Here is a 17093-nt window from a genome sequence, read left to right as displayed (position 1 = left end):
AAATAATATAATAATTCTTATGAATTTATAAGATATTATATCTAGCGCGAAGCTAAGTAAAAAAATAAGAACGTAGCTGCCACAATCAAGTATAAAAACAAGAGTCAGCGTGTCCCATTGCAAAACCGTATTAGTTTCGCATGCTCACGAATTGCATCCCGAAATTCCTTATCTATCATATGAATTGCATCCCGGCAATATTTAAAGACTATACGAATTTCGTTCCACCATAAAAACGTATTTTATACAGACTTAATACTGTTAATAGCAAATTATGACTATCGGTAGGTTAAAAATATTGATTTTTGTCATTTTTATACAATTAGAAATAAGTAAAAAAAAAAATGTGTAAATTTGAATTATAGGAGTGTAATATAATAATTGAAATAATAAAATAGTTATAAATATAAAATTAAAAAATTAAAAATCTAGTAAAAATTTGAGTGGAAAACTTAACATTTTTTTTTATTCTTGATTCACACTCAATCCAACCGTTTGAATTTTCCCACACCAACTTTGACCTAAATGAAATCTATATCTTTTCATTCCAATTGTTGGTCACACGATTAATAATGATGAGTGAATTGCTTTTTCAAAATCGGTAAATAGGTATTATTTTAAGTGAAAATTTATATTATTTTTTATTTAATTCAGATTTGAGATTTGTAAATGGTTTAGTATAAGTATCTATATTTTTACTATGAAGTAAAAAAAATACTAATGGTACCTATATAATTATTATTTTTCAAACCATTGTAAAAAATTGTGTAAATAATTTTGGACAACTTTTAATGGACGCAATTTATATAGTCAATAAGATAAAGCGAGACGCAATTCGTGTAAACACTTATCAATTTTTTTATTTCGGGATGCAATTCGCGTGTAGCCGTTAATCTTTGTTAAATCATTGATCAGCTTTAAAAGCGGAAGTGGTAAATTGAGTCCCAAATAATAATATTTTCCGAAAGAATAATTTATAAATAACGACGATATACCTACTTCAAAATAAAGTCTCTACATTCAATGAGTACTGTATATTGACTAAAGTTACAAATTAGTCATTATCGATTACCGATTTGCTTACTTAAATACATTTAAATAGATATATTATACATAAAAATATGTGAAAAGAGGTAGATAATTAAATTGAAAAAAATAACAATAGAAAACAATTTTTTTTGAGACAAGAAATGTTGAAATATTAAAATAAAAATATTTCAATGTTTGAATTTGTTAAGAATATATCAAATAAACTTTTTCCATGTATATAATAACAATAAATAGTAATGAATAAAAAAAAAATTTAACTTGAATTTGTATATTATATATTTAATTAATTGTAATCTTAATGTACAACTCGATGTGAATTATATTAGATATTAAAAGCAAAAAAGCATATTTTGTTAAATACTATGCCAGTTATGTTAACATAACAGATAGTACTTTAAGGCTGTAAAAGTGAGAAGGAAAATGTGCTGTTTTAAAAACTAAACCTATTATAACCAGGAACTCAGTTTACCTTATACCTTTTTAAATCCGGGACTCAGTTTACCACAAAAACAGTATTTCGGACTCAATTTCCCTAGCCCCTTTAAAAGGCTAACGACTGAACATTATATATAGGTTATATGAGGTAATATAAATCAATCACAAATATTGTGCAAATGGGAATAAATGACTCCGTGAGCAGATTGGTTGGTAACTTAGAAATAACAGCTTACAAGTTAACAACCATAAATATTCAATAACTTTTATATATATATATATATATGACGTAGATAAATAATCCTCACCCCACCATACCTTATATATCTTCAATTATTACTCAAATTGTTGCAGTGGTGGTAACAGTGTACGAAGAGTGACGACGCGTTATATAGATGCGACGACCGATAAACGATGACCACAGCGACCAACCATTTAGTTATTTACTTACAAACTGTTAATCTAAATATTTATGTCGTTGTAAAAAATACGTTGTAAAACCTAGAATGTGACTAATGTTATTGTTTATGTTTAGCGTTTGTCATTGTTTTGACATTAAATTAATATAATGCAACGGCGTTAAGCCTTTAACTTATAAAAAAAAAAAATTCAGTATGAAATTAAGTGTACTTTATTGAAAATATATAATGATAAAAAAGATTTAACAAAAAAAACTTACAATAATAAGTTTAGGGGCTAAATAAAAGTAGGATTACAAAAACAAATACATATTTCCGTGTGTTAATGTGTTATATTAAATAGTTTATGTATCATAGCTATAACAAAAAAATTAACAACAAGTGTTAAGTATAAATACTATAAAGAAAAACCCGTTAAAAGATGCGATGTACCCATTATATGAAAACTAAGTAGAATGCCATTTTGTAATATTACAAACACTAATAACGACAAATAAGATTATTTTTAAAGTTAAACACTGACAATATATTTCTTACATGACAAGAAGTGTATAGACAAATATATACCAGTAACTATCAGAATAAATGCAACTTTTATGATTTTTTTCTTTATTTTCCGCCCTTGCACCTGTTAGGTTATTTTTATATTTTAATTTCTAAGGAAGTTATGATCAATATGGTACTGCTATGTGTCAGTAATATAGATATAATACAGGTATAACGCTTTCATAATAATTAATTCAATCCACTACCTATTGTAAGTAAGATTAATCTTCTTTAACAGTATTACTGTTGCTGATAGTTGTTGGTTTTCCAATCGGTGATCCAAAATTGATCGACGAGTTTTTATTTTTCCTAGAGTATATCAAAAGAAAAAGAAAAATTTTAATATTTTATTACTTACTCTAAATAATATAATATTGTAGTTATACTAAAAATGATGGTTTATCACATTATTATAACAAACAATCGTTCATTGGTCATAGGACACAATCATCTAATATAGTATTGATTTAACGGTCTAAATCATTTTAACGACCAATTACAAAGTTTTTAAAATCACTAATAATAATTTACCTTTGAGAAAAAAGTCTTTTAGTCAATTTCACAAACGGTTCTTAAACTATCAAATATATGATAATGGCCACCACATAACATTTGAATAAATCATAGAGCCAAGCTTCAAACTAAAATACCATAAAATCAAAGATTATATACTTTCATAATAATAAATATAATATTTATTCGTCGAGAGTTTTCAACAAGAGACGTGACAATTACAATAAATTTTAATTTTTTACAATGGACATTGTTGTGATGTTTATCATGTACGTGGAGTATAATATTACTAATATTAGTGTTTACCAAATATTTTGCCGACATATGAATGGGTAACCTTTGTGAACTTTGAGATGTATGTATAACAGTGATGTTCAACAACATAACGGTATACGTGAGTTTCCCCATAAATACAGTGAATCTATTGTTAAATACATTATTGAGAAAACCTGTATAAAAATGAAATAGCCATACATTAATAAAGCCCCATTGATGTCTATCATTGGGATAATTAATATTTAAATTGGTTATGCTGAGACATGTGAATTGTGATACCTTATCCGATTTACTCACCGTAACCAGATGTGAAATAGCTTAATGTCATCCAAATACCTTTTACTGCCCACGTACAATGACAGAGAGTCGAATACAAGGCATGTTCCAGTGGATAATAAGGTCTGTTTCTCGTATAGAATACAGCACCGTAAAACTGAACCCAAAAACCAAACGTCCAAATAGCAAACAATCCACTGTGGACTACTATCTATACACGATACATAAACAATACATAACAATTCTATATTTCAATAAAAATACCATTAAATTAAATTTATAAAATACACAATAACACTTACTTGTGAGAATTTAACATTTTTTCTTTTGAATTTTTCGACTACTATGCTCGTAGCTAAGCCACTGAAAAATGGTGTTGCCCTCATGTAACTTGGTCGGTACGACTTGTTTAACGATAGAATATTTCTCATGTACAGTAGATATCTATAAACGTTATATTATTATTATGTTATATACAAATAATATACACATCCACACACACAAATATATATATATATATATTATATTATGAATATGTCGTATTTTTATTATTTATTATTGAAAATTTTATAATTAAATAATAAAAGGCGTTTTAGCTAAGCCAAAGATTGTCATTACTAATAATTATAATAATTTGTGTCCTCGATCATTTATAAATTAAACTTGTAAAAAAGCACTCAAAATGTTGGACTTTATCAAGAGAATAGGTACTAAATAAAGATTTTTTTGGTCATTCGATTTTTTGAACTATTCTATTAAACGTTTGAATTGTCATTTTCAAATTCTTAACTTACTGTACTGGAAATTTATGTATTCCATCTCGTCCTGTCAAAAGCGTGATTATGAACGGCACGGATATCGACAGACCAATTATAGTGCCCAGCAATGCAATTCCTTTTTTTTGATTCTTCGTTAAAATGTAAACGACGATAACTCCGATTATAAAAAACTGCATATCACACGACAAGTGCCAACTCATATATAGGCACTACAATAGCAATAAATATAAAGTTAGTCAACAAAAAATTGGAATTTTATCAATCATATTATTGATGTATAATTATTAATTATTTATAGTTATAATTTTATTCATACATAGTGGTGTATATATTAGTTGAAATTATGGTGTTAAAAATTTACGTGCATGAAATGTATCATATCGAAATAAAAAACAAAAATATGTAACAATGCAAATGTGTATAATAATTTTAAATATAGTTTTATTACACATCTAGCGATAGCAGTTGTTCGATATACGCGTTTTTGCGCTCTTATTAATTAATGATCTCGCTAATTAATTTTAAAATCTATTATAAAATAGCACGAGCTATATCATGGTACGTATGATCGAAATTCGAATTGTTGTGTATGTTAAAATAACATAACAATCAGTATTCCTCAAGCTTCTACGAATCGAAGTGAAAGGATCACACCAGTGTAATTTTTTTTTCTTTTTTCAAAAATTATTACTACTACCAACACATCTGGCGTAATCGATACGTCGTTCCTATCGCTGCCGCCAAAATAAGCCTAATTACTTGTGTACGCTATCGCGTATTAACGTCTGTTAAGAAATCCAATAGCAAAAGAAATCACTCTACCTCTTCTGAACCACCAACTTCACCAACTATTTAACCAAAAAGTCAAAAAAATAAAAATAAATGTTTGCATCGCAAAATCGTTATGGAGTTCTTAGACAAGATAAAAATCTACCTACAAATTCCTCCACACTCCTTACATAACAAATTGACATTGACACTGACTCTAACATCCAGAAAAAAACCACTTCCTCCAATTTTTGTAAAAGGAGTTGAGGACTTTTCTGAACTATGCGCTAGGCTAATTGAAATAATTGGTATGGATAACTTTATCTGTAAATCTCCTGCAGATAGACTAAAAATACAAATTTTAAACTCGGAATCACACAGAACTCTAATTCGTTTCTTTAAGGACGAATACGAGGTTAGGTTAGGACGAAAACGCGGAATATAATACTTATCAGCTTAGAGAGAATAAACCTTTAAGAATTGTTATACGTAACTTACATTATTCCACACCAATTAAAAATATCAAAGAAGAACTGGAGTTTAGACTATTTAAGGTTAGACAAGTAACCAATGTACTTTTCACAAAGTAAACAAAAATCCTCTTCCTTCATCTTACTTCTTACTTATCAAACACAAATCTCACAGATAGCTCAATTAAAATATGCTATGGATCTGCCACGTCTGAAATATCAAGTATAAATGCCGGAGTTATTCAAGGTGGTATTTTTTCTCCATTACTCTTTAATATCTTCGTCCCTGATCAACTCACATCACCAAACACCTCAGTTGTAGACTATGCTGATGATAAAGCGATTATCTCGATTAATCAAGACCCATTCTTGGCCTCTTTATATTTGCAAACTCATCTGGAGCTAATGGAAAACTGGTATATTAAATGGAAATTTAAAGTTAATCAAAGTTAATCAGTACACACTACTTTCACACTTAAGCAAACCCTTAGTCCAAATGTACTACTCTACGGTACCCCTATCCCTTCATTGTCCACAGTAAAATACCTTGGTATAACGCTTGATAAATGTTTAACTTGGGCCCAACACATACGTGAAAAAAGACTATCCCTAAACAATAGGCTACGTATGCTTAAATATTTAATTGGTAACAAGGTCACCCCTGTCAATATTAAACTTCTTACGTACAAATCCTTATTAAAACCCATGTGGACATACGGGCTCCAGCTATGGGGAAATGCTAAAAAGTCCAATCTAAATAAGATACAACTTTTCAAAACATGACATTAAGAAAAATAGTAAATGCTTTTCCATATATATCATACTTTACTCTACACATAGATTGTAACCAAAAAACTATTCATGACGAAGCCAAACGTTTCTATAGACAATTTCATCACCGTCTTTCTACTCATTCAAATGCTCTCATCAAGAATTTATCATCCCTCACAATCCCAGGTGGCTCTCCAAGGTAACTTAAACGTAATTGGTGTAGAAACCTATTACGATAAAATAAAAAAAAACAATTAATGAAACTAAATAAATTCTTCAGGATTTAATTCAAACTGAAAGTGTCATCACTGGGTGGCTTCTTTCCCCAAATTATGTACTTCATGCTCTATTATTTTTTTTCTCTTTATATCTTATAGCACATATATTTATTATATCCACGTCATGATGTAGATTGTATATTTTCTTGCAAAAAAAAATAAATAAAAAAAAAATAGTTTTATTACGAATGGAAAGATATAGTTTAGTTAAATGGAGATGAACAAAAATTTAGATTTAGACAAAAACATTTTGAAGTAAAAAGAAAAAGGTACACGATATTGCGATATAATTAGTTATAATTATCTATGAACACTATAGTTCATATAATGAAGTTACAGTGCTATAGATATTTTTGTATGAACATACATTATTTCAATCGATTAAATTTTGCGACACAAACATTGACCACCCCCAACTATTAAATTTTAATTTCTGTTGAGCTTATATGTATATGTTACGGGAAAAAGTCGAAATCGGGCAAACCTCAGAAATGCTCGAGCAAAACGCGAATTGCCCACAATCCTTGGGCAAAATGTCATATTTCGGCTTTTGATCGGGCAAACCTAGTTATGACCAACCTCATTTGGGAAAATCCGCCAAAACCGTAGAGTTTTAAATACGTTCGCTAATATTATATACAAATAATTATAAAATAAATATTATTATACAAATATAATTGAATTAACTTAATTAATACATTTAAATCTCACTTGAGCCAAACTGTAGCGTTTTAAATAACCACTAATATTAAATACAAAAAAATAATAATCATAAAATATTATACAGATATAATTGAATACACTTAAATAATAATAAAAATATAATGATATTAAGCACTCGTATAAAAATAAACATATAATAATATTAGGTACTCTTATAATGTTAAAATAAATAATTAATAAAAAATATTGTACAGATATAATTGAATATAATAATAAAAATATAATATTTTTGTTTATTTGTTTCTATACATATTAGAACCATGGCATTTAGAACTACACAAAATATTTTGTTGTTTACATTTGCATCGTCTCGTAGTGCACTTAGTTTTGCAAGAACAAAAAATAAACCCTTGTCCTCCAGTTAATGAATTTGAGTACTAGCAGTCCTCAGTGGTATTTCGATATTCGGTACATAATTTCTACTAATAAATTGTTCCTTGCATTGAAATATTTGGATTCTGGCATAAAGTGATTACAAAATTCTATTTTTGGTTCCTATTTTATAGAATCCATCATCAGTAACACTTAATATAACACCTAACACATTATTTGCATCGAATTTTCCTCTATCAACACAAGGCACTGGAATTTTTACTGTCGTTTCGACTGTTAGAGGTGGAAATTGATTTTCACTCAGTAATTTCATTTTTTTTGCTTGCGCAACTAAATCCATCAGTAGCCTTTTTCCGTGCTTTTTTAAAATTTGGTTTTTGTTCAGATAGGTTGACTAAAATTTTTTCATTTTCATTTAAAACCTCCACTTCATTTTCATTTTCAATTAATACCTCCATTTCATTTTCATTTTCATTTTCTACAAATTACTGTAAGTCATTTTCGTCATTTACATTATTAATTATATCATTGGGTAAAAATGACATTTTTAATTCAAGACCAACTTTTTTTCCAAACAGCTTCATATGGAGGTTGTTTGATGCCAGCATGATAAGCATTATTTTTGGCAAATTGACAAAATCTCAATCCTTCACTCCACTTTCTAGACTGATTTTCTTCCATCCAAGCATAAATGATTTTTTCGATATCCTGGTTAGCTCGCTCAACACTCCACTGACTTTGCGAATGACGTGGCTTCCTATATACAATTTTTAAACCATTCTACATTAGAACTAAATCATTTATAATATGATTCACAAACTCTCTACCATCGTCTGATTGTAGTATGCACGGAACTCCAAATATACAAAAAATATCTATAAGATTGTATGCAACTTTACTTACAGTTTTTGCATTCACTTTTTGTAATTTTTTTAAGTTTTAATTCAAATTTAGTTTTAAAATCAGACACACACATTTCGTTAGCTATTGCTAAAGACGTACTAATATAAGCTCACAAAAATACGAACTACAGTACAATATTGTACCATTTAGATAAGGTGTATATTGTGTACCTTTAATATAACGAGTTGATAAAATACAATAACAGCGATAAATTAATAAGATACGCGTGGTCATCTATAATCTTAATAAAATCGTACGATAAAAATTACTATTTGTATTTAATACATTTGTACGGTTTTACCCTTACGATAAAAGTCAGTATACGGTTTTGAGGTTTAAATGTATTAATTTTTTTCATTTTTTATTTTAACATTATAAGAGTACCTAATATTATTATATTATGTTTATTTTTTTTATTGTTTAAGTTTATTCAATTATATTTGTACAATAATACTTATTTTATAATTTTTAAATTTGTATATAATATTAGCGAACGTATTTAAAACTCTACGGTTTTATTTTTACGATAAAAGTCACTGACTTACTTACTTGATACGGTTTTGGCGGTTTTGCCCGAATGAGGTTGGTTGTAACTAGGTTTGCCCGGTCAAAAGCCGAAATATGACATTTTGCCCGAGGATTGTGGAAAATTTACGTTTTACCCGGGTATTTCTGAGGTTTGCCCGATTTCGGCTTTTGACCGTAACATATATATAACATTTTGAAAAATGGTCATGAAGACATTGACATGTAGTAATTTCAGCCAACATCACACTTTTATAAGATTTTGATTGTTAATAGTTGTGTTTTTTTATTTATCACTTTATCCGTAGGTAATAACATGCTGGGATATTTAGCACCTCCCCCCCGCAAAAAAAAAAATACGCCACTACCTATCACGATTTAACACATCATATTCAAATGCTATATATTCAAAACAGAGAGACGAACAGTAAGAATATCCAACATTATTTTTGAAGGTCTACACCTAGACTACTTAGAATAAATGATAACTGTTATTAATTTATTATTAAGTTTAAGTTTATTTATTAATTTTAACTGGTATGTATACAATGTAATTCAAGATCAAGTTCATCAAGTGTAAACATATTATGTAATTTATTTTTGCCAAAGGCTACACTTGCCGAGGCTTTATCTAATAATAAAAAAAATGTTAACAGGGCGATTCTTTTATCATGAACCGCTCATTATTTCAAAAAGTATTCATGTTTTTGAAAATATTTTTTACATTGTTTTAAGTTGTTAAAAAAATCAACATTTTTTTTAAAAAAAATTATATTTTTAAATATTTTTTACCCTTAGTTTGTTTTAAGTTTCTTACTTTTTTGAATGACAACATAGTTTTAGTTTCATATTCCAAGGAAGAATATTTTTCTGAATATTTTGATACATACAAATCAAATATAGGGTAAGTAGTTGATGAGTTATAAGTATTTAAAGTTTTGATGCATGGAGTTGAATGGTACGGAGATACCCCGCAAAATGTTTGACCACTACTCCGCTTGTCTAAACTTTAAATACGTATAACTCATAAACTACTTGCCCTAAATTATTCTGCTTTGGAATATGAAATCAAAACTATGTTATCATTCAAAAAAGTAAAAAACTTAAAAAAATATAAGGATAAAAAATATTTAAAAAAATATTTTTTTAATAAAAACGTTAATTTTTCAACAACTTGAAACTATGTAAAAAAATGTTTTCGAAAATATGAATACTTTTTGAAATAATGAGTGGTTCATGATAAAAGAATCACCCCGTATATATAATATAATTTTAGCTTATAAAAAAAAACCGTATTATTTTAGAATATAATAAATCGTATTACCTGATACTTGATGTCAACATAATTGCTTATAAACAACAGGTTCGTCCACCAATAGTTTTTACATATTTCTGCTTCCTCCCAGGTCTTTAACGGCCACAAAGGGCCGTCTCCGAGATGGGGTATTATATGTGCCGTTATTGCCATTATCGTGCAATAAGCCGGTAATAATCTATAACGATATGAGAGTTATTAAAAGTTTATTATATAGTGCTTCTTATAGTATATCTTATAAAATATAAATAATTATGGAAATTTAGAAAAATTATTTATACAAATATAAATATAATTTGAAAAAAACCTGAGAATTCGCTCAATGATTGGCATTAGAAGTGTTTTCCAAACCGATTCGTCCTTTGGTTTTCGAAATTTTCGAGAAAGGTTAATATACATGATAAAACCACTTATGAAAAAAAATGGATCAACGGCGTTAAAACTGGTCAAAATTATAGCTGGCCCGTTGAGATATATCTGTAATTTTTAACATAATTTAGTTAATTAAAGCATACAAAGGATTAAGTTGTAATTTTATTTATTTTAATTGGATGTGTACAAAATAGGTTTTTATACCAAGAGCATAAAGTAATCTAAGACACACTTTGCAAAAAAAAGTAAAAATAAGATTAGTATCTATTGCTAGTATGAAGTAAATTAAGCCAGGACATAATATATTATATTTTTATTAGCAATATATTTCTCAACTTACATTTTCCAAAAACTTAGAGTTACTAAAAGGATTTGACAACAAAAAAATGAATTTATGTGCATACACAACACAGAACGTCGTTATTGTTTTTGAGGTATAAAAATAATTTAATTCGTTATCTTTCTCGAATTTCAACAATGATTTGATTGATACAATAAATGAAAAATCGTATAAAAATGAATTAGGAACTTCACCTAAAAATAGATTTTAACAATTGTCAAATATCATAAATACTGCTATTTAATTTATGCCATTTGTACATATTATAAAAAATAAATAAATAGATTAAAATATAGAATAGAATAAACAATATATTATACGTAAATTATTCGTTTACTGCTCACCGTTTTTGTTTTTATTCTGTTGGTAAGATATTCTTATAAAATGATGCAACGTTACACCGCAACAAATCACAACGAGTAGTGAAAATATCCATCTAAAAATTTTTACCTACATGAAGTATTTTAAAACAAATATTTACATAAAATGTTCAATTAAGACTACTTTATATTATTCATATGAACATTTTACTAATAACGTGATTATCAGTATCACACAATACGAATTATTAGCTATAGAAATCACTATACTAAACAGGATGTAACGGATAGAACTGACTTTTGGAATAAATTTTGTTCTAATAAATGTATAATTTAATATTTTTTTATGTTTATTTTTTAGTACTGAAAATTAAAAATTAAATTTTGATTTACATTTTTTTGGATAAATTTATAATAGCCAATTTGTGAATCTGATGATAAGAACAATTTTTATTATAAAAAGATTTATTTAAGTCAAATTATTTATTTTTTAGAATTTTTTTAAAATATCAATATTTTTTGATTAAATTAATTTGGAACATAATAACTTATTTAAAAATATGATTTTTGATAATTTACTGACATAAGTATATTTCTTTAAATTTTTACCTACTCATCACATATAATATTAACAATTTTTGTCATACTTTAAAATGGCATAATTTTTATTTTGTGCCAAGTCTATCTATTCCACTCTGTGTATTATTTATATGAACATTTTGCTAATGACGTGGTTATCTGCAGTATAAAATAATATGAATTATTAAAATTACCTATATTACACTACAGTATAGCTATATATAAATCACTTATCTTAATGGATGTTGTGTGTTTAGGTGCTACGGTAGACTGTGTAATGTTATTTTCACCAGAAAAATAAAAAAGTGTATATCTATTATAGAAGGATCACAATTTTTATTTCATATACTATTGATAAATGATATTGAACGATGGAAATGTATTCGTTATTTAAAATACATATAAGGCAATGTCATGTAAAAGTTTTTACTGTTAACTTTGTAGTAAAATTTAATGGAGTTTAAATATAAAATAATTTTCTCCAACATTAGAATTTGACTACATTTATGATTAGTGACGGCATAAAATACAACAATAATAATATTTCTTACATGGTAACATAATACGATGTATCGTACGGAAACATATCTTCACGGACCCTACACATTATCGGGTCTACTTTGACGATAGTTTTGAAATGTTCGGGGTGAAACGCCTCATCAAATTCACTTTGTAGTGATGTCTGTAAATCTAATGCCGAACAAGTGTCTGGTATGCACATTCCCAATTTCAAAACGTTTCGTTGTATTTGATCCTGATAATCACCCCACTGCAATTTTTACCATACTATATAACTTAAAATATGTGTGAAAGTTTGATGTATAATTATTGAACTATAACAATTGACAATGGATAGAGTTATCTGGTTAAAAAGTCCAAGCTTAGTTTTTTAACTTAACTAATTAGTTAATTTTCTATTTTATTTAATAACTTAACCAATAAAAAAATCTTTAGTACAATTTTCAACAATTTTTTCATTGAAATTTAAACTTCATAGGTATTTGAAACAATATTTTTAGATTATTGTTAGAATATTTTTGACATTTCACGAATAACTTATAAAAATTCTTGTAAAATATTTTTAAGATTGTTGACTGAACATTATAACATTGTATATTTACAGAAAAGAAAACTATGATGAGATATTTTGGGTTAAATTTGTTAGTCTGAGGTGGGTATTAAAACTAGAAATACACTGCATTTTTAACTACGAAATAATTTTAAAATTTTCGTGATTTTGACGATATTCATAGAAATGTAAGCTCAATCACTTATAAAAAGTTGAATATGTATTTTAAACGTTACCAAAACATTAAACAGTTTCTACTCAGAAATGTTTTTTTTCATACATAATAATTTATTATTATTGAATTTTAATTTAAAACATCCATTACTGGTTATGGTAGTAACCTAATGGAAACTTTTTTTAAATTAAATTTAAAAGATAAACTATAAAAAAAAATGTATATATTTTAAAGAACTATTAGTTTATACATAATAACAAAAAAAAAAAATAATAATAATAAAACATTGTATAAGCCGATTAAATGATTTTTGTTAATGTTGTTGGTAATAATAAAGCAATAAAATATTTAAAAATATGCAAAACGAAATTACGTGTAATTAATGATTAATGTAAACAAATTCTATTCTTTTTATAATATAAGTTTCAATGAAACCCTACACTATCTAAAAAAATGGACAACAGTAAATAATAACTGATAAATAACCATGGTTTATTTTATGTAGACATATAGATAGGTTTTAAAACAACAATAACTTACTCCTAGAACGGTTTTCCAAGCATGGTTGATACCGAAATCGTCTAAATCTTCCGTTCTCTCGAAGCTGTAATTTCTGCCTGTCGGTGGAATTAGTTTTATTTCAGACAAACAGTACTGTCCTTTCACTGGATAACGTACTCCTAAATCAACACATTCGTCGTAGTCACCCATTTGATATGTGTTACCCACAAGTATGCCGACTGGATATCGGTTCCAGGATTCTCGCACTAAAATAAAAATAGATTTGTTGTTATGACCTGACACACTAAAATAAATCAATAATTTAAAGTTATTTAATACGAACTTTTTTCAAGGTTAAAAAAAATATAATATAAGATATCAAATAGTTATCAAATTTTTTTTAACACTATATGTCATAATGCCACTTCCCATATTAAGTACACTTTTTAAATGGTTCACTGGTAAATCTAAACATTTTATATTATGGTTCATAAGTGTACTTAAAATTTCGAAAATTCTGAATTTAAATATAATGTATTATATTATTATTATTATTGTTATTATTGAAAGATTGAATGGCGTAAGCATTCTTTTCAAATCACATCCACAATAATATCATAATATTATGTTATATTATATTCAAATCGGACGATCATAATGATTGCGTCGTCGGTCTTTGTCGTGTGTTACTCTACGAGCAGAGTTGAGCTTCATTCGAGTATAGTTTTGAAATTCGATTAATCATCTAGATAATATTTTATCCAATTCCGTGTATGAGATAGAGGCGTATTTACGTTGGACAGAGTATAGATAATTATTCGAAAACAATATTACTCGAATAAAAAATTATTCGTATGATTTTTTTTATAACCATCTAAATAAAATTATACTCGAATGAAGCTCAATTCGTCTCGTAGAATAACACACGACAAGGACTGACGATGCAATCATTATGGTCGTCCGATTTGAATATAGTATAACATAGTATTATGATAAACTCACTTCTGACGGCCCAACTGGTGTGATTGCGTAAATGTGTCTCGTACACTGCGGATTGGCGGCGACAATCCGTGCCAGGCGCTCGCCGCAAGGTGAAGTTGGCCAGTGCCCGGTAAAACATATCGGACACCCAAACATCGGGTATGAGATCGTCAACATTCTCCTCCGAGATAATATACTCACCGACGTTGGTTCTCGACTTACCTTCGGACGACTGCACCAGAACGATGTGCAATGCCGACACTAAGATAGCGATGGCTCGTATTGACAGCTCTGACATATTGTATAATATTCTATGAAAATACTCGACCGGACGATTTCAGAAAAGAAAACCAAATTATACATTACACACAAAATTACGATAGGGCACCGTTTTATCCTTGTTGTAGCACTTCAAAAAATGTGACGTATCAAAGAGGATCATTGGGTGGGACTGAAATTCTCGATATGAATATATGGTATGCATTATTTATAATATCACAAATCACAATCGTGATCTCGCGTCATAATATAATGCAAATTATTAGGAGGAATATGTTAGGTACTTATATTGACAATATTATGTTAATTACTGTTATAATGTAATATACATTATAATACAATGCATCACAGAACTAATTAAAACTCTGTATATGATTTGAATACAAACTTTTGTATAATTCAGTAAAATTAATTATAAATTTAATTGATGTTGTTTAAGTATTAAACATTTTTTTGTATTATTTGGGCTTACTTCAATTTGGTTTTAAATAACCTTAAAAACATAACAATTGTATAGTAGTCTTAAGTTCAATATAATATTTTGAAAGATTTGTTAAATGTTTACACATTATAAAAATTCGTATCGCGGAGTATGGACTATGTTTTCAATGAGGATTATTACATTTTTTTAATATTAATGATTTTTATTTTATGCACAGATTTAGTCTAAAATAGATTAAAGACCAATGTTAAATGCCAAAAATGTATAGACAATATTTTAATAATTACTTAAATATTTATACTTTTTGTTTTGTATAATCCATTGTTCTCTTCGTAATTTTTGTACAAAAATCTCAAAGTGCAATCATAATACATGCTTTTGATAGGTAAGTGTTCATACATGACCTCACTGTTATCTATTTTTTACAATATTTGATTATTGTGCTTCGTGTATCCTTTAAATATTTTTGGTAAGTAGATAACTATTTCTCCTCAAGCAATTGTTGATATGTTGTTTTTTATATGAAAACAAATAACTAAGTAAAAATGATTGAAAAATTAATATAACGCTTCTGATACGTTATTCATTTTCAATTATAAAATATCAAAAATCGATATTATTATAATGTTTTTTGTAAACGTTTAAATATACAGTTTTGATAAAATTCATATATTTTTTGTTTTTCAAACTAAAATTTAAAAATCTAATACAATGTTCATAATTAGTTTTTCAACCTATTTAAATATAAAAAAATATCTACTGAAAAGCCAAATTTATGGTAATTTAAAGAAATTTAAATTTAAACAAAATTACGTATTCTAACGACAAATAACGAAGATAATTAATAATTATTTTGTTATAAAAGTAAAATATTATTCACGAAGATTTAAACTTTTACATAGGTGTATCATTATATTTAATACACACGATGTTATTTTCAAATGTAATGTTTTTCCAAAAATAAATCTACTCTAATATTACTAATAGTAAAATAAATTACTTTCTTAATTAGAAATATGAAAAACATAACATGAAATGTTATTAGCGATTTAGGCTGATAAACTGTTTTCGTGTTTAATCGTTATTTGTACACAACAAAATATCATTGAGTAGGTACATCATAACGGTACACACTTGCTTACCTCTTTTTATTTTTAAATTATTTTATAATAATTACCAATATTGCTTAGTATTATTTTTAAATTGTATGTATTTTTATATCTATTGCATAGAACTATCATTTATAAATGATTAAATCAGAGCATATTTAAACATATAAAGTAGGTGGCATGAGTGCCACATTATGGTTAATGTATGTGCCTTGTGTCCATGCGGTCATGCCCCAATCCCGGAAGCACATAAATATTATTATTACTTCTTTATGGCTTATAGTGCTACATATTATTTTTCAATTGTGTGTATTTTTATATCTATTGCATAGATCTATCATTAATAAATGATTAAAACAGAGCATATTTAAACATATAAAGTAGGTGGCATGAGGGCCACCTTATGGTTAATGTATGTGCCTTGTGTCCATGCGGTCATGCCCCAATCCCGGGAGCACATAAATATTATTATTAGTTCTTTGTGGCTTATAGTGCTACCTAGTAAACACTTATTAAAATATAAATAGATATAGGAATAAATAGATC

General features: G+C 27.2%; 1 protein-coding gene across 1 annotated transcript; it reads right to left on the bottom strand.

The window, feature by feature from the left end:
* Positions 1-2100: 2100 nt before the first annotated feature.
* Positions 2101-15232, bottom strand: LOC113555033 (nose resistant to fluoxetine protein 6-like). The gene is made up of 13 exons (XM_026959320.1): positions 14739-15232; positions 13776-14002; positions 12543-12760; positions 11437-11528; positions 11093-11286; positions 10688-10857; positions 10390-10558; positions 4310-4503; positions 3818-3959; positions 3537-3726; positions 3270-3412; positions 2982-3091; positions 2101-2759 (listed from the first exon to the last, which is right to left on the bottom strand). The coding sequence occupies exons 1-12, from the start codon at positions 15013-15015 to the stop codon at positions 3023-3025; spliced, it is 2085 nt and encodes a 694-aa protein (XP_026815121.1). The 5' UTR covers positions 15016-15232; the 3' UTR covers positions 2101-2759; positions 2982-3022.
* Between the last annotated feature and the right edge of the window lie 1861 nt (positions 15233-17093).

The sequence above is a fragment of the Rhopalosiphum maidis genome, chromosome 2 (genome assembly GCF_003676215.2).
Source record: "Rhopalosiphum maidis isolate BTI-1 chromosome 2, ASM367621v3, whole genome shotgun sequence".
NCBI classification, from domain to species: Eukaryota; Metazoa; Arthropoda; class Insecta; order Hemiptera; family Aphididae; genus Rhopalosiphum; species Rhopalosiphum maidis.
The sequence above is the reverse complement of the archived record's forward strand: the minus strand, read 5'-3'. Positions and strand labels throughout refer to the sequence as shown.

Coding starts and splice junctions, on each gene's coding strand:
- LOC113555033 (XM_026959320.1), bottom strand. CDS start 15,015: ATGTCAGAGCTGTCAATACGAGCCATCGCTATCTTAGTGTCGGCATTG. Junction 14,003..14,738: donor CACCAGTTGGGCCGTCAGAA/GTGAGTTTATCA, acceptor TTTTTATTTTAG/TGCGAGAATCCTGGAACCGA. Junction 4,504..10,389: donor ATGTTGACATCAAGTATCAG/GTAATACGATTT, acceptor TTGCTATTGTAG/TGCCTATATATGAGTTGGCA.